Source organism: Falco cherrug, chromosome 11 (genome assembly GCF_023634085.1).
Source record: "Falco cherrug isolate bFalChe1 chromosome 11, bFalChe1.pri, whole genome shotgun sequence".
NCBI classification, from domain to species: domain Eukaryota; kingdom Metazoa; phylum Chordata; class Aves; order Falconiformes; family Falconidae; genus Falco; species Falco cherrug.
Genome location: NC_073707.1, coordinates 7,475,494 through 7,499,268, shown reverse-complemented (window position 1 = coordinate 7,499,268; position 23,775 = coordinate 7,475,494). Strand labels below are relative to the sequence as shown.

General features: G+C 39.3%; 1 protein-coding gene across 1 annotated transcript in view; it reads right to left on the bottom strand.

Moving 5' to 3' along the window:
- The window catches only part of GIGYF2 (GRB10 interacting GYF protein 2), a 79,144-nt gene extending 55,585 nt beyond the window's left edge, over positions 1–23,559 (bottom strand). The window contains exons 1-5 of the mRNA XM_055723228.1: positions 23,457–23,559; positions 10,995–11,074; positions 8,288–8,417; positions 5,971–6,066; positions 1,510–1,618 (exon numbers count right to left, since the gene is read on the bottom strand). Coding sequence (XP_055579203.1) covers positions 1,510–1,618; positions 5,971–6,066; positions 8,288–8,417; positions 10,995–11,035 — 376 coding nt within the window. The 5' untranslated portion in view covers positions 11,036–11,074; positions 23,457–23,559. The remainder of the gene's footprint in view (positions 1–1,509; positions 1,619–5,970; positions 6,067–8,287; positions 8,418–10,994; positions 11,075–23,456) is intronic.
- Between the last annotated feature and the right edge of the window lie 216 nt (positions 23,560–23,775).

Below are 23,775 nucleotides of genomic sequence, written 5' to 3'. Positions count from 1 at the left end.
CCTTAACAATTAATAGAAAAAAACAGGAACATATGCAGTAGAAGCTTTCAAACAGTCTTAATAATACTGCATAGATTTTAAGTTCTGTCCATTGAAATGTAATGAATCAAACTTTATTCCCAAACAAGAAACAGATTCAATAATAGAATTACTGTATTAGAAGCCTATTCTGCCACATTTAACCCTATGACCTCATCGAAACTAGTGCAGGCAATTAAAAAAGCAACCCACTACTCACTGCATAAGGATGACATTCATTGTTAATGGTACAGCAAAAAAGATAACATGTCAAAAAACAAAAACAAAGGGGCTGGGAAATTGGAACTTGTCAAGGTATCTTGGTACTGAAACTATACAGCACACTAGTGGTCATACGATTTCAAATCACCAAATTTTAAGCAGCATTTGGGCAAAGACAACAATAAATAATGGGGAAGTGACAGGGAAATCCAGGGATAGCCTCATAAAACTTTAAATGTATACGCCCTAGCTGGGAAGCAACCACAAGAGGACAGATGTCAATCTACAAATACCTGAAAGATGTAGGTTAGGAAGAAAACAGAATTAAAGAATGAGAACAGAAATGAGAGAACAAATTAAGTCAGGGCCAAATTCTGGTCAAGCATTTCATTATGTATGGAAGTGATTTCTAAAGATGTTATCGAAAATACCACCAGTTAAGAACATTTAGAATTAAATTACAAAGGACCCCAAAAGAAACCTTACCTAAGCACCTGCAAAGACAGAGGTTACATGATTAATTACTCCTGATGATATTTCCAAGATATTAGCTTCTACATTCAAAATGTAACCCATCAAACTTACATGTAAAACCCACAAAATGGTCTTCACAGTAATATGCACATTGAAAAGAAACTGCTAAGAAAATTCCGGACTTAACTATTTGGGTTGAACCTAGTGATACAGCTTAAAGATAGGTTCTCAATTCATTTGCAAATGTTTTAAGTGACCTAGGATAAGACATCAACTATAGCGATGCACTAAGATTGGCAAGACTCAAATTTCTCTCAAATTCAATTATGTCTTTCCATTCCCTTTCACCTGTTTATTCTCAGGATGTTAATATAAATTACTTTTCAGAACACAGAACTGAACTACTAAACTACTACAATGTTTTAAATACATTTGTGGATTTTTGTCCCCTTTCCCTATAAATTTGGTTTATGCCTTTTAAAGTTATTTCTAACCATTCTGAACAAAACTATTTCCTATTCCACCTCAAAACTACCTTTCCCTTTTGCTTTTCCACACCCATCAATCTGACAAAGGCACATAACAGGTACCAGATGTGTAATAAGGTGTGCAGAACAATCATCAACACAATATTCATTCTCTAACACCACCTTACTGGAAAGGTTTCAAACCTTTAAGGGAAAAAAAACTGGGCATGAGGAAAATTTGGCTATGACCACGCTCCATCTAACATTTTTCAGAAGCTTCAACCTAGACCACCTGCATACATTGCGGCACATGCCACTAACAGCTCACCTCGACCTCTAGAGGAACTTCGACCTCGAGGAGCCCCTACCACCGTTCCTCCTCCACGTGATGTCAACCGCAGGACAGCAGCACTGTTTACAGACATAGAGAAATTTCTCTGCGAAGAAGAAGAGAGTGTCAAGGTGAGATTCTATTAAAAACAAAACCAGACACTTACCATTATCCTAAATTTAGCTTAATACCAACTTTCCTTTCCTTATGTTTATTACAAATGCTTTACAACTGACTAACACAGAAAAGGATTCCTTAGAAACATGAGTAGCTGAAGCAGTCTATAAAAAGGATCCTGGTCAATAGTAGTCTTTCCAACTTACCAGAAATTCCCATGCTCTAAAGGTAGCAAGTGAACACCTGCTCCTTTACCAAATGATTCCAGCACAGAAGTAATTGGAACATCAGCAGCTTTAAACACAGACATTCAATTGCAAAAAAAGAGATTGGCACCTGCCCACTGACACCATTAATAAATACCAACTCTAAACTTACTTCTTAAGCAAAGCAGGTACATATAAAGAGCAACAAAACTTTATTAAAGTTACATTTACCAAACTCCTTTGCAGAAATAAATGTTTTTTCCCCCCTCTAAATATATCACAGGAGTAGCAGGCTTTGGGGGAAACTACACGTGTTTAAGACTTCTGAAATTCAAGTGATACTCATTTTAGAGACAAAACACCAGTAAAATTCAATTTTAAGATTAAATAATTGCTAAAGAAAAAGCTATTTTGATAAAGAATTTATAATTACAACCAACTCTGGCCCCATTCTCTGAGCACAAGTAGTTGGAAAACTGGGCCAAAGAATTCAGGAAGACATTCAGAAACTTTAACAAGCAAGCCTGAATTCCCACACACTTTTTGAATGTGAGTTTTAAATAGAATTCAAAGGACTCCAAACAGCTGGCACATCAGGCTTCTTGATAGGAACTTAAAGGAGGCAAACTGCTTACACAAACTCATCTAAATTACTATGACTTTGAAGATTTTCAGATAACGATGAGACAAGCAATTATTATATATTATTTAAAATCTAAGTGGCTAACATCGAAGCCAACAGACATCTGAAGGAGTTTTAAGCCATTTCAGAAACAAGCTCACTTGAAATGTTTTTCCTACAAGGTAGTTACCAGTTTTCTTTTGAAAGATGATCTAAGTAGACTTGAGAGGGAAAAAAAAATAATAATCCAGTCATGCATGGCAAAATAGAAAGGTCTGCCTTCAGTAAATCTAGTTGTTTTCTTAGCTAGCTCTTACAGTTTAAAGCAACTGTTTCAACAGCCACTCAAAAGGAACCACCTCCTCTGGCCTCCAAGCAGATCACCTTTCCTGCTGTTGACACTTCTGCTTTTTTGTGAAGCAGTAAGATATTTTACTACAGAAGCAACTTCAAGCTATTGATCAGATTCACTGTCTTGCATAGCAGATTCCTTAACTTATGTCTTACTTTTCCAGTAAGAACAAAACAGTAATCTCACCTCCTTTTCCAATTTCTTATTTGACTTGCCTACCTAAGTTTTGAACAAATTTTCCCTCCCCTCTGTAGACCTTGCTGTGGTGAAGATGCAACCCTTGTAAATGAGCACAGTGATAATAATCCACACGGTAAATCCACAGAGTAATGAACAAAGAAGCAAAGTCAAATACTGAAAAAACACCTTACTACTGATTAGCATTCTACTTTCAGTGTCCATCCCTGACAATGCACACCAATGAGCAAAGCTGCCCCCAAACAGGGGCTCAATTAATTCTTTAGTAGCAAATGGAAGACATCCTAAGAAACAGACATCAGAAATGTAACCACTGAGGACACACAAAAAAAAAAAATCTCCATTATATTCAGGAAGAGCTTGGGATAGTCTTACCTGCTTGTGGAGTAAGGGTAAGTCAACTGAACTCTTTCCCAACACAACCAGGGAAAAGGGTGGGGGGGGATGGGTGAAGGCAAAGGAACACATATGCTGCATATTGCCAGTGGTCAGTGGTGGAAACAGATCTTAAGACAAATCTACCATGTCATATAACAAAACTTAGAAGGTAAATCAGTTGAGCTCTATGTTAGCTCAGCATACTTATCACCAGGAAAGTGACTTTCTACATAAAAAGAATAAAAAGGAACCGTAACTCCCTCCAAAGTACATTCATATCCTGTAACAGGGAATACTGTAGCTGTATCTGGTTAAATTCCACTGGACTAAACGGATTTTAAGCTTAATTCATATAGTTGATAATATCTATCATCCACCTCTAGATAACACACCTTTAATCAGCTTGAGACAACTTCCTGACATACTACACATACAACCACAATGCTATCAGGTGTATAACTCTCGGGTTGCAAGCAAGAATTGTTCTGAATCCAAGTCCAGCGTAAGCCTGACTGGGGTAGTGTTCAGCTGCAGCTGAACCAAGCACATGTGTTCTGATCAGAGCAGCCTGTCCTCTACAGGACCCCCAAACCTCCATCCCTCAAGTTCTGAGAGGATAATACCCTCTTCAGTATTCATAGAGGGGGCACAAAGGTGTTTTAAACTCTCCTATCAACCTTAGGTGAAAGAACTTTCCTGTATCGCTACCAGCAGTGTGTAGCAGGCACTACTAAAGCTATTAATATGCACTTCAAGATTATTCTGAACGTGATTCTTTAAAATAAATAATGATTTTTCTGTTACGGGGAATAAACACCAGGAATTTCTGGTTGCTTAAGTAATGCCATTCCCTTAGTATCTCAAATCAGTCATGACGGGGGTGGGGGAGATTTTCAGGTAAGAAAAACCAGATTTTTCACATCTTCTGGGTCCCCAGAAAGCACTAAAGGAAAGACTTCCTTGAAGTCTGTCAAATTATGATTTTTGTGGAGATTACAGAGAACTGTTAAGCTGACCATGAAGATCCCATATGATTACAGGTGAAAAGGAGCATGAAAAAAACAGACACAGTGCACACTAATTCCTCAGAAGTTTTCAAGGCTGATGAAACACTGGGCACTGCAGCAAAGCACCACATATCCCTGAAGCCCAGCAGCACTTACCATCTCATCTGTACCAAGAGACTACACGGCACATTTTCAATACCATAACCCTAAACTCGTATTATTCCTCTCGGAGAGTATCTTGACAATCACCAGAAGTCAACATCTCCTTTAACTGTAAAAGGTTTGTAGTTTACTCTCTGAAGGACTGCATTATGCATCAGCAAAAAAAAAAAAAAATGTCCAAAGGTATTTTAACACCAAGGTTCAGTATTTTTGCGTGCCACTGTATGTCTGAGTATTTCCTGGGCTTGCTGCCTGAATCCTTCCTGCTCCCGCTGGAGAATGGCAACTGGGATAAGATTTCCCTTAAAAGCACCTTCTCAACCTCAGCTGCCCGTTAAGACTATGACATGAAGTACCTACAGTGTGTTCAACTGAACTTAATAAGACTGCTGATTAAAAACTAAACTATGAGCATCTGATGTAAAAGGATAGTATCCTAAAAAGACACAAGAAATACGAATCTACTCTGAAAACAAAGGAATTCCAGAAGAGGTGAAGAGGATACACCAGAATACCCAGGCACTTAAAGATGGCGAAAAACTCCGGAATACAATAGCATGGGACAAAGGAAGAAGGATGTTCTGAAACTTAAGAAACTATTACTAATGTTCCCACCCCTGCAAAAATCAAATGACACTCAAGTCTGTAAAAACACACTCCTTTCTCTTGGAAAAGAAACAAACAAAAAGTCAAACCACATATTCTTATGGTAAAAAAGTGCTAAAAAATATGGCAAATCAGACAGCAACTGCAAAATCAGAAGTTCTGACAGCCATAAGACAAAGAGGGAATCAACTCGGAGTCAAAAGTCAGAGGCATTTATCCAGAGTGGGCCAGACAGTTTCCTCTGCTAGGAATCAAATTTAAAGCAACAGCTTTCAAACTAGTCGGATCAATCACCCTTGAAATGGAATCTTTGTGGACTACCTGTTCTCACTCTTATCTTGTTCACAAATTAATTATACACCTGTAGAAACCAAACAAGGAAATTATCAAGCAACTGCTTACATACTAAGTTGTTAAGAGTACTTCAACTTCCTAAAAAATGTTAAGTCAAAAAACTTCAGTTTTGTGGCCTTTGGAGAATGGCTGAAGTTACAGAACTTACACACTTCTGTTATAAGAAAGTGGTCCAAAAACTGATCTGAAAATGCTGTGTACTTAAGTAGGTAATAATTCCCAGAAGGTGACTGTCTGCCATCAACAGAACATCATATGAAAAGTATCTGTTGAAATTTAAGATACTAATTGAACATGAATGGAATTCAAATTTTACACTAAGGCAGTATGCTTTCGTAACTTCTTTCCCTGAAGTCTACTCATCTCAAATGTTATGCTTTTTAATGGAGGCATACTCTTTATTCTACCTTTCTACTAATGACAATCTAAAGATATTAAAAAAAAAAAGATACAAACCTGTTCTTCTTCTGTAAAAGGTACAAGTGCCAGTGGTGGCAGGGGCTCCTCTTGTAAAATAGGCAGAAATTCCTTATCCAGAAGGTCTGAAGGTATCTGTATGAAAGGAAAAAAGCATACAAATATACCCAAGTATTTCCATTTCAGGCATGATGCCACAATTTGATTTACAAAAAAATGCCTACTCTGTCTCCATCTACCCAGTACACCACTACGTCCAGTAACATTTACTGGGGGTGGGTGTAACTCCACTGCAAATTTATGACCCCCCCTCCCAATAAAAAACATATAGAGAAAACACAGAAAGCATTCACCACCCGCAACTGTAACATGTAAAGTATCCAGATCACACACATCAGAATTAAAACTTCCACATCACTGCAGCACAAATCTGAAGCAAGTGAAATTTCATCTGGTAAATTTAAAAAGTACTACTTTAACTTCAATGCATTTTTATAACCAGACTTTTACTTATATATTAACAAAATAATCATATGTAGCACCAGAGTTGTATTTGATTTAAAGTCAGCATTTCCAATTTATAACCAACAGGGGCAGTAAACAAAAGAATCAAAAAAAGTATAAACTATAGGTATGGATTTATTCAGCAGAGAACATTGATGATTTAAATCAAGAGAAACTTTAACACTAAGTTTTAATCAGTCCATCATCAGATGAAAGGCTCCATCAGCAGATGTGACCTTGAGCATGTGGACAAGAAACTGCAATTACAGCCAAGTGAGCTCCAACTATGCCAACAGAGAACAGTTTCAAAAATATCTAGTTTGCAATTCTAGAGATAGACTTCTCCAAATTTTAATTGAAGCAAAGCAACATAGGGTTTTATTTTTTCATTTGGGTACATGCTAGCGGAACTCTTCCTGCTTTCAATCAGAGTATCTTTTAATCAGAGATGCAACTCTGCCTAATCTTCATCCAGCAAAGATTAAGATGACACAGTAAAAAAGGATCTTAAAAACACATCTAGTAGTTGACTAGAAAGTGTCAAGAGTCCTCTCAGTCTCAATAACTAGAATTACTCAGCACCATGGAAACATGGGTATATCAAAAGCAAGATATACTCTAATAATAATGCCCTTCTGGCAAACTCACAGGGAGAGATATTTTTTTGGAGCATTCATAACTATCAGAGAGCTTCCTGTAACACAGGGTATTAATAGGTTGTTCTGAATCCATTGCAACTGAAAAGGTCTTAGCATCATCTGATATAACATACACAACTGAAAAAAACAATGACCTCTGACAGGCTGACTTATTCAAGCATAACATCAAGGTTTAAACTGCAGCTTCTCCAAGTAAAGCAGGATAATTCTGCACGTTAAAGCATGGCTTTAAGCTGTAACACACTTAGCTTTAGAAAAATATTTGACATTCAACACCCTTGAATCTGTACGTAAGCAATGCAGGTGTCCCAGCACTGTACGAGATGTCAGCCCAGTCGTGGCAGGGTTAAGAACACAGAGGTATGTGTGCACATCTATATGCAAAGCTAGAGGCACAACCTGACAATTTCTTGCAGTCCCTCCCTGACTGGAGGGTAAGGCTCTGGAAGGGATTCAGGATTCCAAATCACTATGTGCCTGCTGCAACAATAAACCAACCTCTGTCACCATCTAAAGAAAAACCTAGTGTTTACAAATGCAGAATGTACAAATCATTTGCCTGAAACACTCTGAAACGTGACTTTTGTACCAAGAACCTCTGTTTGAAATGAAAACAGAGGGAAGTTCTTGACTTTCTATGCTGCTCTCTTTGTATTGCATGTGCTAGTAGATTGTGCCCCGAGTCCCAGAGAAACGAACAACTTGAGGACTGCTCTCATCGGGCTGGTTACCTGCTAAAGTGAACTGCCCTATGTCAGGATAAATGGGGAGTTCTTGCCTTTGTTAGATGATACGCTAATATGATTTACTGCCCAACTTTCAAGCTGAACCAAGTAACTGTTTTACACTGTATTAAATAAAATCCTACTGAGGCAAGCAAATCCACACAGCTACAAGGAGATTTTAACCCTCAGTCAACTGTGGCAGTGGGCCTGAATATGGCAATCAGGTTTTGTTCTTGGGGGTGCATGAAGTTACCCATAGTGACAAAAAGATTCAAAACTACTGAACAAAGTTAAGAGCGGGATCAAATAAGCACACATACAAAAAACCCCGTAATCAGACCTCTTCAGTTCTTTGCCAAGGGATACACAATTTCTTTGCCCATAATCACAATACACAAATAACTATTCCTAATTACAAGACTGTCATTAGGAATACACACACCAGGCTTTCTCCCTCTTCCTGCTCACCTTATTATCCTTTAGAAAAAGTGCCAACATTTCTTCTCTCCCATAGCGATAGTCTGCTAGTTTGTACTTTGGCAAAGCCGGAGACAAAGGAGGGGATGTCACGCTCCCGCCACTAGACAAAGCTCGCAGCCTAAAATGAAGCAAAAAAAAAAAAACAATGAAAAGTTGAGGAGAATGTGTCTTCACCTATGCTATCATCCCTCTGCATGTTTACAGACTTGACACAAAAGAAATAAACCCCATCCTGAAAGTAAAGATATTGACATCCTTAACCTGAAAACTCTAAAATTCATGTTTCAACAAGAAGGGTGAAAGAGCTTTCCTCATTTTTCCCATAGCCAAGGCAGAAAAAGAAAAAAAAAATATCCCATGAGCACATCAGGGAATTCAACTCATCCCCTGGAGAACTCTCATGCTGACTATACTGCAAGTTAAAGCCTTGACTAAGCTATTTACACTGGCTGCACGAAATTCTGTTGGAACACCTTCCATAGAAATTAATGACAACAGCTTTTTGGTAAGAAAAATTCTTACCACACTGTGGACAGCATGGCAAACATTAACCTAAGGAAGAAGTTTATTCAGGTGTTTTACAGAATTTAACAAGTAGTATAGGACAGTAAAATTTGCAATGAGGTTTCTTCTTGTTACTCTACTCCAAATTCCTTTTCCAGAACTTAAAATTAATGGTATTTTTCAGAGAACATATACATCATTTAGATTATCATCTCAATTTTAAAAAAATAAATAAATTGTAAAGTGTGGCTGTATTTTGTACTTTAGAGACATTTCAAGCAGTAATCTAACTTGCACTAACAGATACATATGCTATTAAGTTTGGTTGCATCCCACACAGGTAAGCTACTCAACTTATTACAGATAACATCTTATAGTTGTATGATACCATTCCCACTCCACAGGTGGATTAGTCTTATTCTATACTATCATTTCCTCAGCTACCCAAATTCCTCAAACTTAACAATACAGGGTATGTTTTACAAATGGATGTGTCAAGAAATAAAACCCACACCACATTTTCCACATTCTCCTTGATGTGCATCTTAGACAAGTAAAACAATAAAAACTTCTCAGTAATCACAAAATCCTTAGAAAGAAGGGTGCTCAGAAAAAAAATATTCAGAGGCTACCTTTCACCTAATTATTGAATTGCTTTGATTTGTTTTATTGTTCTCTAAACAGAAAGCAAAAAGTAATTTGCAAGTCAAATAGTTATCTTAATTTTTTTAGTTTGGTGCCCCCCAGTGGCAATTTCTTTACTTAGCACTTCCAACCAAACCGCCTGGGGAGGCATTACTCAAAGGACTGGATGGCTGGCTCAGTGCAACGCTCAACTCCAAATCAAACGTCACCAAGAGTTTGACTATTAAGTGATACAACAACATACACGACAGACATGACTATACTGCAACCCAAAAGAATAATTATAAATCTTAGAATTTTGTTAATGTAAAAATCCAGTAATTCACCAAAGTAAAATATATACTGTTGCACACTACCTAATTTGGTTTTTAAACTAAACGGGAGACTGAAGTCCCCTCCCTATGACACAGCAATCAAGTTACTGTTAAAATATGTGCTTTTTTTAGAGTTGCCTTCCCCCTTCTCTTTAATATAACTTTGGCTTCCATCCATCAATGAATCTAATCATGTCTGTCTTACGCTGAAGAGCACTCCAGCACAAAATATCTGCTGGTGGGTGTATTTATAGATAGTGATAAAATCATTCTTTAAGCTTCCTTCAAACTAACAAAATAGACTGACATCTCTCATTATTTTCCAGGCCACAAATCACGTCTGTCTTCTTTGTTTAACACTCTCCAATTTTTGTACATTGTGTATAAAAATGTGTCAGCAGGAATATGTTATTCCAATAATAGTCTTACCACATGCTATGCAGCAATTGTATTTCCTATAACCACTCCACTCCCATTTACACACTTAAGGACCACATCACTCTTCAGAAACCACACCATCCAAAGTTCTTGTTTGTAACTGCAGTCACCAACACTTTAACAAGAAATTGGAACAAATACTGAACCATTATTACACCTCTGCAACTACTCTTTAGCAAAAGCCAGGACAATACGTGTCAGACAAGCTGGAAAACTAACAGCTGACATGAGATTATGCAATACCAAGGATTCCCTTCAACACAATAGCGCATTTTTCCTGACACTTTCCAGTGTACACATAAAGGAGACTATGACATGAAACACACACTTTTACCATGTTCCATATCTGGTTTTATTTTTTTTTAATACTGGGGAGGGGGAAGCTTGCTTAGCTACAGATTTAAATCCAGTAAAGAGAGTTTAACTTCCTTAATAATATGTATCACATGGAAAGACCAAACAAGTAAGTCTTTTTCACTTTGCCTTGACATTTATCTCCCAGATCATAAACATTATTTCTCCCTCAGATACTTGGTAGCAATGTGAATGTTATACATTACCGTAACATGAAAAGCCAACTCATTTCATACACAATGCCAATTTACAAAGTGAAGACTAATTTTATAATGCTGTTTTCCATCACAGGCCAGGGACTGAGGTGAAGCAGTATAGAACACCAAAAACATTCTATCCCATTCAGTCTTATAATCAATTTAGTACCAAAGGACAGAAATTCAGGGTTTTTTTAAATTTTAGACAAGGTTCCAAAGTCTCGCAAAACAGAAAAAACTCACCATTCAGGCCCAAAGTTAAGTGTCTGAGTTTCTGCTGCCATTTTTTCCTGTTCTATTCCTCTTCTGTAAAAAGCGTGAACCTGAAAAATTGAAGAAAAGTTTACTATGAAAATAACTGGATTAATACAGTCTTTCATAAACTTCTTCACAATACAAAACACACCTGTCATGCAAAGTGAAAAAACTGATTACATGGAATATTTTATTTTTTTTAAGGAATCCACGTCAGCTCTCCAACAGATTAATTTACTAATATAGGAGTAACTGCATGAAGATCTTTTCCCTAAATTTAACAGCTCAAAAAGGACACTCAATCAGGGTGTCTGAAGAAACAATTTGTACAGTCCCTTTTCAAATCAGTGATTACCACAAGACAACCAAACACAGAGAATTTTATGCATAATCCTCTTCTGTAAGAACAGAACTGCAGCTTCCTGACAATTACAAGAGGATAAAACCCCACTAGAATTACAGCAAGATCTGCCAGTTGAGTGGCAGAGTATTCAAGAAATTTCCACTGTTCATTCTTGAAAAATAAGCCTTCTAAAGACTGAGTACATGCAGTGCTGTGACATCCTCCTAAATCTGCAGGCAGATGACAGTATTTCTCTCATGCTTGGTCTTATTAAGAAAAATAATGCACAACTTAAGACTTCAGTTACTTTCATTGTTATTAGCCAAGGTCCTACAGACACTAGTGAAGGTCTGGTCAAGTTCCTATGTATCAAGAGTGTATGGACAATGGCAGATGAAGCCATATTGGAGGGAAAGAGCAACACTAAGGGACAGCCATGAAGTTTTCTCCGTCAGAGTTAAGTCCAGCCCAGGCAGTTCTGGAGCAGTGTCTTTTGTAGTAAGAAAATACAGCTCCTCTTTCCTTTCAGCAATGGCAGTAACAAAATCTGCAGAAGTAGTTTTGTTTTAAAAAAAAAACAAAACAAACACACTGTAGCCAAAACCTAAAGAAAACACGATTTGAAGCATTACCTACAAAAATTGGTTGATTAGACTTCAAAAACTCATAAAGACAGATGGGAGGGAGGGAGCTTTGCCTCTCTTTTCCTTAACAGACCCAAGGACTAAATAAAGGAGCTTCATAAGTTTGTCTACACTTTGCATGAAAAGGTGACAGAAAAGAAAAAAAAAAAAGGGGGGGGGTGTTAGAAGCAGAAAGCGTATTAGTTACTGAAGAAAAGGACAAATCCAAACAAAGGAAACTTTTTTTTTTATGCTACAGAAGTAATGATACTAAGGTCAAAAAAAGAAAAGCCAAACAACACACCAAACAGCCTAAAAGCTAGAAAATGTAACAAAACAAAACGGCAAAACCTGCTTGAGTAGATTTTACTCAAATCTTTTGGGCATAAGAATACACATAGTCGTAAAACTCCCTGCAGCCTAAACTTACCAACCAACATTTGGCTATGAATTTTTACTACATGCCATATTAACCTTTTCCCATACACAATATAATTTATATAAAAACTGTAATATTTTTATTTTCACAATAACTCTACATAATGAAAAGGGATTATCCCCATTACTTGCAACGGAGGCTAATACAAAAATATCTAGCTATTCTCACAGGCCTAGTCTGAGATTATTTTGGTCTGATTTCGGCTGCCTTTTTGAAGCCCCAGACAGCTCATTAGAACACTCACAGTATATCCATTCATGATTCTGCAAATCAAAACACAAGGTTAGGTACCTAACAAAGACATACAGCAGCCACATGTGAAAATGTTGTGGGGCAATTCAAGCAAACCATCGTGCACACTTTGGCAGAGACAAAAGCCTCTAATGCAGTTCCTAATAGCCTTAATTGGATGCCTGTCCCTTTGCTTCCTGCGATGCCTGTAACCCTTCTGCTGGAGGGGTATGTGGGGGGAGAGCTTTCAAATCAACCCATGTGGATTACCAGGGAACCTGGGATCTTCAGCTCCTGAGATCAGTTAGCTTAATATCAGTAGTATGAAAAAGGCTGGCACAGAGTATGTTAAACTGCAACAAAAACACAGCTGAAAAGCATCAGATGCAAGGAGAAAGCACTAAAAACCAGTTAGGATTGAGTGGTTTACTAGTTTGGGACCCACTGGGCCCCACTCTCTTCAGCCTCTGGGTTTCCTTCCCCAAAAAGTCGAGGATAATGTGTCATCTTTCTCTATTAGACTCCTAAGCATTTTAGTGCCTGCAAGCATACTCAAAGCCTGCTAATCTCATCCCACTGAGCTGCAAAATGGCTTTCCTTGTCCCTCATTTTGGCCACCAAGCTTTGTTTTGGGAATTCTTTGCTGGCTTCCCCTTCTGTGTTGCATTCAGATAAGCTACTTCCTCCCTAGAAGTTATCTGTGCATGAATTTTTAATTGAAAGCAAGACATCTGTAAGTGGATGAAATTGTAGCTGAACAGGAGGAAAAAAAAAACAGAATAAAAAACAGATCTGTGAATTATTCACGTATGTGTAACAGGTGAATTTACTCCAATAGGCAGCATTACCAAGAAATAAATTACAGACAAAGCTGAAAGGAAACCCTCGGAAAGAAGGCACTCTGGAAACAGGTAATGATTTGGGAGGAGGGCAAACAGGAAAAAGGGACTCAAGAAAGCTAAGGCAGCAAGTGCGCAAGAGGAATACACTTGGCCAAGATAGGGAAAGCAAAAACTGTGCTGCTTCTGCTGGTTCACAAAGCAGTAGCCAAAAGGTGAGAGCACAGAAGCCAAACTGGAGAGGAACCTCTGACAGGGACTGCACAGCACACACAGCTGGTGTGCAAAGGAGAAGCTGTACTAACCAGAATGGCAAGTTGGGGTGGACTACGTGGCACTCACATCATGAGGAGAGAGTCAGGGTGAGGCAAGAAAAAGCGTGAGGAATTAAAAAAAGAAAATGAATTACCAAGTCATAAATTTAACTATTTTGGCCAAGGAACAGTCACAAATTTATCAGATCTTTATTATCTAGATAACTTTCTTAGGCTCTAAGCTTCAATATTAATTATTAAAATGTTAATTTTGGTCTTTTTTATCTATGCTGCCCCCTTATTAATCAAGGATGGTAAATCACAGAAATAATATATACCTAACACATTTCCTCCTCGATACAATTTGATGAGGGAAAAGACCCTTTCTGAATTGCTGGAGTTTTGTAAATCAAGATTTTCTACAAATTAATGGCTATTGATTGAAGAATCTGCACAGCCACAAATTTTATATGGGCAAGTGCACAAAGGGACAGCCTCAAGTTGAGGCCAGAAACTGAGGCTGTATTTTGATGATGTCCAGTTAGCACCACTGCCTGGGCAAGAATGCTACCTGAGAATTGCCCACCACTCCTTCAAAGGGGAACCTTTGCTCCAAGGTTTTCTTCAAATCAGGTCAATTATTCATCAAGGCACCAGTGCAACCCTACAGTTGCAGTTTTCCTGCATACTTGGGGAAAACTGGAATAGCTTCATAAATTGGAACTCCATTTTCCTGGGGTGGTACCACAGCCACCAACTCACTATCAGCATGCAGGACTGAAAAGAGAAGAAATCACATCAACCCCACTATCAAGCTGTGGACTGGCAAGGGAAAAAACTTCCTTTTCATTTTGTCAGCAGCTTAGTGCTTTGGAAGTCAGAAGTCCATCCTCTGAACAAATGCAAAATGTAATCCAATAACATTAAGCCTTTAAGCGGCTTTCATTCACAATTAACAGGTAATATTATAGGTACCAAAGTTGCTATCAGCAACACTCAACTCATTTCATTGGTTTGCTTTAGGTACAATGGTTGTTTTACCAAGTTGACATGTTTTTTTAATTATTTTTCAAGCTCACTATTTAGTACCCAGCTAGTCTATTAAAGCTCTCAGAAACATCTGCTTTTGACATGAGTCAGAACATGATTATACTGGGTAGATCTGTGTGTTAAAACACATAAGATGTTTCAGCTGTGAAAAAACCAAATAATCTAAGAAAGGTCTTAATTAGCATAGCACATTTTGGCCACAAGCTCTGGTCTTAGAACATATAGCTATCTAATAAATACCTAAAGCAAAAAGCTGTTTTTCAGAAACTTGGAAAGATCTAAACTGCCATGTTTTCCAGACTTTGCTCAACTTCAATATTTACACGAAATTGCCATTTTAAGGTTTGTCCCTTACGGGCACTTGGAGTTAAGATTTTCAAGCAATGTTAAATTCCGACATTTGCATTACAGAATTCTTTCAGCTTGTACCACATGGCAATCTGTCTCAACAAGATGTTCTGCTGTTTTGGACAGAGATAAACTGATTCTTAGCATCCCAAGCTGAGTCTAAGCCATGACTGCATTCATGTCTGCCCATCTAATCTTTCCTACAGACAAAAAAAATTAAGGATTTGGACTGTCACTGCAATTTATAGCTTTGGGGCTGCTGCTTGCTTAGATTTTTTATTAACTTTGGAAACCTAAACCTTGGAAAAAAGATATACCACTTCCTATACACAGCTATTTTATTTTTAAATAGTCTACTGTTTGATCAGAGATATTTAGGAAGAAAAGTATCCTTCCCTTTCTGTTGCTACTGTGGGTTTGAAACAACTTTTTTAACATAAAAATTGGCTGAAAATTTTGAGAACCAAAGAACACAACAGAAATATAATGTGAACAGGCTTAAGTGCAAGGAACTGGGTTCCCCTTAAATAAACTTGGAACAGGAATTTAACAGCAGTGTTCCACCACAGAACAGCAACATTACATCAAGACAATAAAACTTCACCTTCCAAAAGCAAGAAAACATTCCACAGGCAGCTACTAGAGCTAGCTAATTTCAGTGCCAGTAACTACATCTTAAGAAAAATTAACAGGTTGACTGAATAATTAATGCTGATTTTCTCTAATTCTTGCAATATTAAAGAAGATGCAGAACTGTATGCAAGCTACCTTTTAAGTACAGTGGTAAACAGGATGACTCAGGTGGCTACACTACCACTCTGTTTGATATTAATCATTGGCTAAAACAGACGGCACTGATTAAAGGACACTGACATAATTAAGGCCAGACAACATGGATTTATGAAGACAATCAAAATACACTTTTCTAAGAGTAGAAAATTCATTGCTCAAGCAAGCAGTGAATAAATTTTAACTTCTGCAGGACACTTCAATTAAATAGAATGCTAAAAAGAAAATCATTCAGAACCACAGGAAAAGCATCAAATCATCAAAACCTATTTTTTCTCTTAACCTTCTCTTCTACAGAATTGACAACAGACCATCGCAGAAGGCAAAATATCCTCAAAACAGCATAAAAGGTAAGAAGCTATCCTCTACTTCTATAGATTCTGTAACATTGGCCCTGGCCCACATAACTTCAGAAACCTGAGGATGACAAACATGGATATGGTAAATAATGGACATGACACATCACCAATAATACCCATTATGAATTATTCAATTACTTGGTCCAGTATAGCAGGTTGCATTTAATAAGGCCAAGCACACAATGAAAAGACTCATAAGCAAAAAACACAGGCAATATACAACAAATACAAAACTATTCTGGAAAAACACAGTCCTGAAACCAATCTGAGATTTATTACACTAATCAGCTGAAAAGGAACATACAATATTGACTAGAAGAGCTAACAGAAAACACTGAATAGAGAAATAAACAGAGTAAATATAGAGTGGATTTTATCACTGCAGGGAATCTGTGTCCTGTTCTGCTGTCCATAAGGCAAGAAAGCTGGTAAATCAGGTGTTCAAAAATTGATAGAACATGACAGATATGCCTTACAGTGGGGAAAAAAAAAAAACCAAACACACACACACCAAAGCTCTACTTATTGAGCTTTGAGAAAAATTTAAGTATCTTGCTTAGTCTGTAACTGAGCGTGAAGGTAAAAAATGCTGAAGACCTAAGTTTTTCAGTGAAGGGACTGAAGCAAGACATTCAGAGATAAACAACAGAGTAAGTTGTTTTCAGGTCAACAGTAAATTATTTTTTAAAGGTATGTTCTAGTTTAAACAGAAAATTAATCAGAAAAAAATTCCATTAGTCACATTACACAAGATGCCAGGCACTTGCAGAGTAGTCCCTTCTGGCTTACCAAGCCTTTATCCTGATAAAGGCAGTGAATTTTTCAAGGCCTATCTACCCAGATGCCAAGAGAAAGTTTTTGCTAAGGGAACAATGTCTACACCATCCACTTCTCCAGAATCTATGCTTTTGTTATTACAGTTACATTGTTAGATGTCCTAAAGTCTTACAACCTTCCTGTCTCAAACCATTGCAAAATGTTTCAAACTCTCAGCAGTTTCTGGTCAAAAACTGTCCACGACATTCTCAAATGGCAGGCCCAAACTGATCACCCTCTGCTCACTTTGCACAGAACCACCTAAAGCTTCTGAAGTGCTGCAGCTTGCCACACATTGCACACCCCAGTCAAAAATGACAAACACATGAAATAGGACCGAAGCTCTTCTGGGATAGGATGACAACAGAGTGTAGAGACACGTGCACACCTAACAAAACCCAAGAAAAATAAAGGAACATTAAATATCACAATTCCAGATATTCCTCCTTTTCCACCTATGATTATGAACTTGGTGGTTAGAGGTAGGTTAGAGAGGTATCCGCTTCCTGTCTCACCTGAACACGAAAAAACATGAAAGCTTTTCCCAGCTTCTCCACCAGAAAGCAGCGTGACCTCCACCTTTATTACAAGACTTCCAGCCAAAAGCAGACACCAGCAACTAAGCTCCAAGCAGAGTCAGGGGACCACACCCTTGGCCCTGCCACGGGCTGGAACGCAAACCACTTCTCTTTCCAAATCCTATCCCAAAACCCTGCCAGCACTCTTGTTTTCCAGCTGAAAATCACTTCCACATCTGTCTACCTTGTACACCAAAATTTTTCTGGTAGGTATGTAGTCAGTCTACGCTGTTCCACAACACGTTACAGATCAGGAGGCTGGGTCTGTCTACCTGCTCCTCACTGACTCGTAACACACATTATACAGCCCATACATACATTCGAAGTGGCAGAACAAAGCTTCAGACTACAAACACTGAAAACCCCCATTGTATTAACAGATCTGGGTTGTTTTGAGTTTTTTTGGTTCTGTTTTTTAAATGTTATTTACATAGGCAGCTTCTTTGGGCTTTGTAGAAATTCCTTCCCCCCACCCCTTCTTAAGGTTTCCTACTTATGAAGTTTGAAGACATACTATACTTCAGGAAACAAATATTCAACAGTGAGAAGGTGTCTAATAAAAAGTCCTAACAGAGAGAATTAGTATGTGTATCAGATTGCATATGTTCATCAACCAAGAAGTCAGACAATAACTTGCTACTGCATATGAATTACAACACTTTAATAGCTTATCACATCTCTTTATGTTAATATTGCTAAAGATACTCAATTGTTTTCATCTAAGAACTGTAGCTGTGTAAACTGACTTGTGACAGTATTGTGATCCTGCCTTAGAACTCTTAAAGCCTAGCATAACATAGAGGAAAAATACGATGATCCAGCATTAACAAAGCCTAATGTAAGAGCTTCCATTGGTTTTAATGGTAGCTGCACTGGGTCTTCAATTTATTAAATCACATTATTAGATGCTTTTACTTAAAAACCTTGCCATATGCTACTTCCACGGTCAGCCTCACTCACTTTCTATCACATACATTATTCAGTCTAACACTGACAACAGCCCTGCTTTGAGCAGGAGGCTGGAGCAGACAACCACCAAAAGCTGGTCTCTTCTAACCTAAATCATCCTCAGATTCTACCATACGTGGCTCAAAAACAAAAAATTAAATCACTTTAATACATTCATTACTTGCCAGTCATACCAACTCCTTGCCACATGACATTCTGACTCTAAGTCTGAAGTTACATAAATTTACCTATCCATGCATCATCATAAAACTTCACCCAATGTCAACTTCATGGTATACAAAGTATATCTTTTCCTTCTGTTTCTTCCAATCCGAGATGACTGACTATCACACAGACCACAAATCTCCTTTTATCCAATCTGATCTACATATGGACACCTATAGCCTCTGAATCTCCCAGTCACACAAACCAGTACCTTAATATTAAGATACTATCAACAGAATGCAAAGTATTTCAATTTGTTGACAGTGACAAGAGGAAAAAAAGTCATAGCAACCACAACTTGAATCAAGCATTTCTCTATTAAAAGGGCAAAATATCCAGTAAAAAAACACTACCTTTTATTAAATACAATGTATTTAACAGCTATTTAACATACAAAAATACTTTTCTAATCAGTTTATTTTCCTAACATTATTGGTAAGCTCATTTGTCTGTTTATAATGACAAATTACATACACAAGAGCCACTGTTGAAGGCATCAAGTAATGATTCTTTATTTGCCTAGACTTTTTAAAATACATGACCAAAAAGACAGAAAATCATACAGCTTTAATAATTACCTGAAGGAATTAAAAAAAAAAGGATCCAAAAGGTATTGTCAACAAGGCATTATTTTAAGACAAATTTTCTAGATGTCCCATCAAAATTTCTCATTGACCTATAGACTCCATTACCTCTACAGAACTCCAAGTATCCCTTCTGCTTTTCTCCACAATCCTGAGGTCTAGATAATCAGCTTCTATATATTACAAGCTTTAAGGATTACAGGAGAGGCTCACTCCTGAAAACACACTTATTTTATGCTTGCCAAAAACCTCAAATGCATCAAAACAATTCCACGCATCCTTTCATTGCCAAAAAAAAAAAAGGCAAAGCAAGAGGGACATAAAAATTTCAATGGCAGCCTAGTTTCTGACACAGACATCAAGCTATTCTACAGTTTCTATATTCAAGGAATGTTTAACCACCTATAGAGACAACGGACTGGCAGACCTCCCTCTGCAAAAAGAGAAGTGGACACATTTTGTAATCAACATGCTGTGGCAATCTTAGCTACTAACAAAGTAATGCGAAGACCTCTGTCTGCTACAATCCCTCACTACCACGTGAGCAAAAGATGAAAAAATAATGGTATTAAACATCACTATGATGAACTACATGATTTTGTGTGTGTATATACACATACACACTACCACTAACCACAAGAGGGCCAATGTTGTATAGACCTTTTAATTTAAAGCACTTAATCCTTCCTAGTTCCATACATAACTTAGGTACACCTTGAACAAACTTGCCAAGTTCTCAGTTCTGACAATTTTCAAGCCAGTTCATTTGTGCAACCAAACAATGTTCAGGAGTTGACTGCAAGAGAGGCAAGGAGAAGCTAAGCTGGGCTGAGAACTGACTTTGTTCCCGTAAAAGCAAATACCATCCCCCCCTGCAGCTTTTCGTACACCTAGTTTTTCAAATGTCACTCAGTGAATTAAAATAAATTGATGAGAAAACCACACAAAGAAACAGAGTCCCTTTGAACACAAATGCTTCTTCAGATGCTTCTTCAGTAACAAAGAGATGTGTTCCTCCCTATCAAAGCATCCAATGGATCTCTAGCAAGCTATGCAGGAAGAAGGCAGATCAGGCCAGTGCTTTTACACTTGTGAGCAAAAATTTTATTGCTCTGCCCCTTAGCTCTGTCTATCTATAATCATGAATTAAATATAGCTTATCTCCACTCATCTTTGAGCAGAAGCACTGAGGGGAAAAAAAAACCCACCAAAACACACATACAGAAAAATGAGGGAAAAATGCCAATTTTTTTTTTTCTAAATCAAACTATGAGAAGATTTAACATCATACCTTATAAGCCCCTAAGAAGGAATTTTAAAGACCTCAATGAAAGAATAAGAAACATACATTTGACAGTTATTTGAACTTACAAGATCAGACAAAACTAGACAGAATCAAATTTCATATTCTTGGTATTTCAAACACCACCACACAAAAAAAAAAGCTAGAGGCCTGAACAGAGGGGAAGGAAAAGTCCATGGTCCAGGTGCCTAGCTCATCTTCATCCATTACTGTGAACCAATGTTCCCCTTCTATATTTGAATTGAAAGATCTTTCAGCAGAGACATGTAGTGGCAAACCACCTCTTCAGCCAGTTAGCTGCCCCAATGAGATGTTTCATATGACTGACATATAGGTGTTGGGTTTTTTTTTTAAATGAAGTATCTATAGATCTTAAAACAGCTGTCAACTTTTTTTTTTTTTACATTCAGGTATAGGAAACTCCAGTTTATGACAGAACTCCTTTTAGACAATTGGCCTTAGGAGACAGCATAGTAGAAGAGATGCAACAGTGCTTAAATTCCATAAAAAAACCCAAAACCTTGTCTGCTCTCCCCTTTTACACACACAATCTCTTCCTCAATCAAGGAGTAAAACAGTTGGAAAAATTAAGTGGTAAAGCTCTCAACTCTCTATTTACAAGCAATTTTTTCATTTACATTAGCATAAAAATAGTATTTTTCATTTATTATATGTTTTTAAAAGGCAAAAACCCCACTAATACGAGTATCCGAGCATATTTTACAGTCCTCTTCAGATGAACATCTGTAATGAAAAAAGGATCTGCAGGAGTCCAAGTTTTTTACTGTGGTATCAAATCATTTTTGTAAGCACCCTGTGAAACAAATCATGGCTGCAACACAACTACTTTGCATTTTAGTTCTATGCTCTTGCTTTAAAAGACAGGGTTGAGAAACCATTCAGAAAAGGTCTTAAGAGAAATACAGTGACCATGTACCCACATGCATATTCATGCATCCAGGGACTGGGAAAGACTGAGCAGCTCTTAAAATAATTAAGAAATCCTAGTACTTATACTCAATACTGTCAGATGTTGAAAGGAGCCATCAAAGTCTCAACACAAGAAGCAGGACTCACCAGAAGTGACATTCAACTGCCATGGATAAACCTCTCCCTTCTTTTTCATATAGTTAACTACTAGACAGAATCTTCACTTTTCTTAACTCACATTAAACGAGAAATTAACACTGACACACACAACCACTGACATGACTTAACTTGTAGTATTATACGAGCCTGTGGAGTGAAGTGGGCGCAGAAGGCGCAAAGGACACTGACATTTCTGTTGATACCCCCAGGACTGATTAGAGCACACATTTTTACCTCAGCATGAGCTAACTGTTGAAAGGATGCCTATTCAAGTGCACAGCAAGTATACCAATACCTCCTAATACTAAAGCTCTTATTATCTGTTGGAGCCAACACCCAATAACAGAGCTCAAAAATACCAGAACAAAGCTTTTGTTGGGGACAACTGCAACCAATTTTGTTTACAAAGGTTGCCAATTATCACACTGTGCATCTACCAAATGTTCTATTCACAAAGCAGCAAATTAAGTTGTGTTTATTAAAAAGTTTCTTAAGAACAAAAGCAACCAGCAGAGTTATGGGAAAAGGAAAAAAAAATTCACACGTACTTTCCAGGAACTTGCCCAAGTCAGCTCCTGAAGCAAGAAAATAGAATGAGCAGCAAGAAGTTAGACAGAAGAATATAATCAGAATGCAGAATTTCCCTCCCCGCCCCCCCCCCCCCATCCCCCCAAGAAAACACTTAGGAGTTACAGTAAGAGGTAAACCATTACAGCAGCACGCCAAGAACATTGAGCTGAAGGTTACTGGGGGGAAATGTAGATTTTATTGCAGAAGTACTATATGGCAACATCTCCCTTTGGCCTACAACTTGTCCCACTTCAAAGGGCAATTACACAGACTTGAAAGAGCAGAGACTGCTTTGTTTACACTGAAACTACTTGTCTTGGATCAATACCAAACGTACACAATCCTGATCGATGTTCTCTTCAGCCTGCCAAGGCCTCTCCAGTCAAACACTGCTGGTCACTGCTGCTCCCAGCACCCTGCTGTCTGTGGGAGGGGAAGGCTGGAGCGCTCGGCGAGCTCCCTCCTTCCTCGGCCCGCGTAACCTGACAGGGCTGGGCGTGCTCGGAGCGGGGCACACAGGCTTCAGCGAAGGCGCATCTGCCCGCGGCACTGCCGGCACACAGGCCCGCTCCCGCCGGGCTGGGAGGGGACAAGCGAGTTCACAAGGGTCAGCGTGAGGGGAGACGGCGCCGGCGACGCAGCTGCCAGCCCCGGCGGGCGTGAGGAGCCCCGGGCGCCCCACCGTCGCCTGACAGGCACCGTCTCCCCCTGCCGGGACCTGCTGCCAAGGAGCCGCATGGAGAGGGCTAGGCCCGCACCCTCCAGCGGGGCCAGGCACAGCAAGCCCTGCAAAAGCCCCTCGCCAGCAGCGCAGTGGAGGCCCTCCGGGCGCGCCCCTCGCCGCCGGGCCAGGGCGGCCTCACCTCCCAGTAGGCCGCAGGGCGCCCCAGGGCTGCGGCACCCGCGGCGGACAGGAGCCGCCAGCAAGGCCGGTGCTCGGCGCGCGGCCTATGCCGGCTCCCACGGGCGGGGAGCGCGGCGGCGGCGGGAGCGCAGCAGCGGGGAGGCGGCGGCGGCGGCCGAGGCGGTGGCGGGGGCAGGGAGCCGGCGGGACGGCGTTACCTGCGCTCCCGGACGGAGAGTCCCTCACGGCCACAGCGACTCCTCAGCCCCAACAACACAAGATGGCGGTTGCGCCGCCACGCAACGTCACGTGAGGGCAGGCCCCGCCCCCGGCCTCCGCCGCGGGACCCGGATGCGCCACGGCCTCCCCTCCCCCACACCCCGGCACCGCCCGCGTGACGACACGGCGCCGCGCACCCGCGGGGGGAATGGGGCTGTCCCCCAGGGCCTGCGCGCGCATCTCCCCCACCCCGCGGGGGGCGCCGGCGCCCCCTGCCGGAAGCAGCGCCCACTGCAGGACACCACCACGCCGCACAGC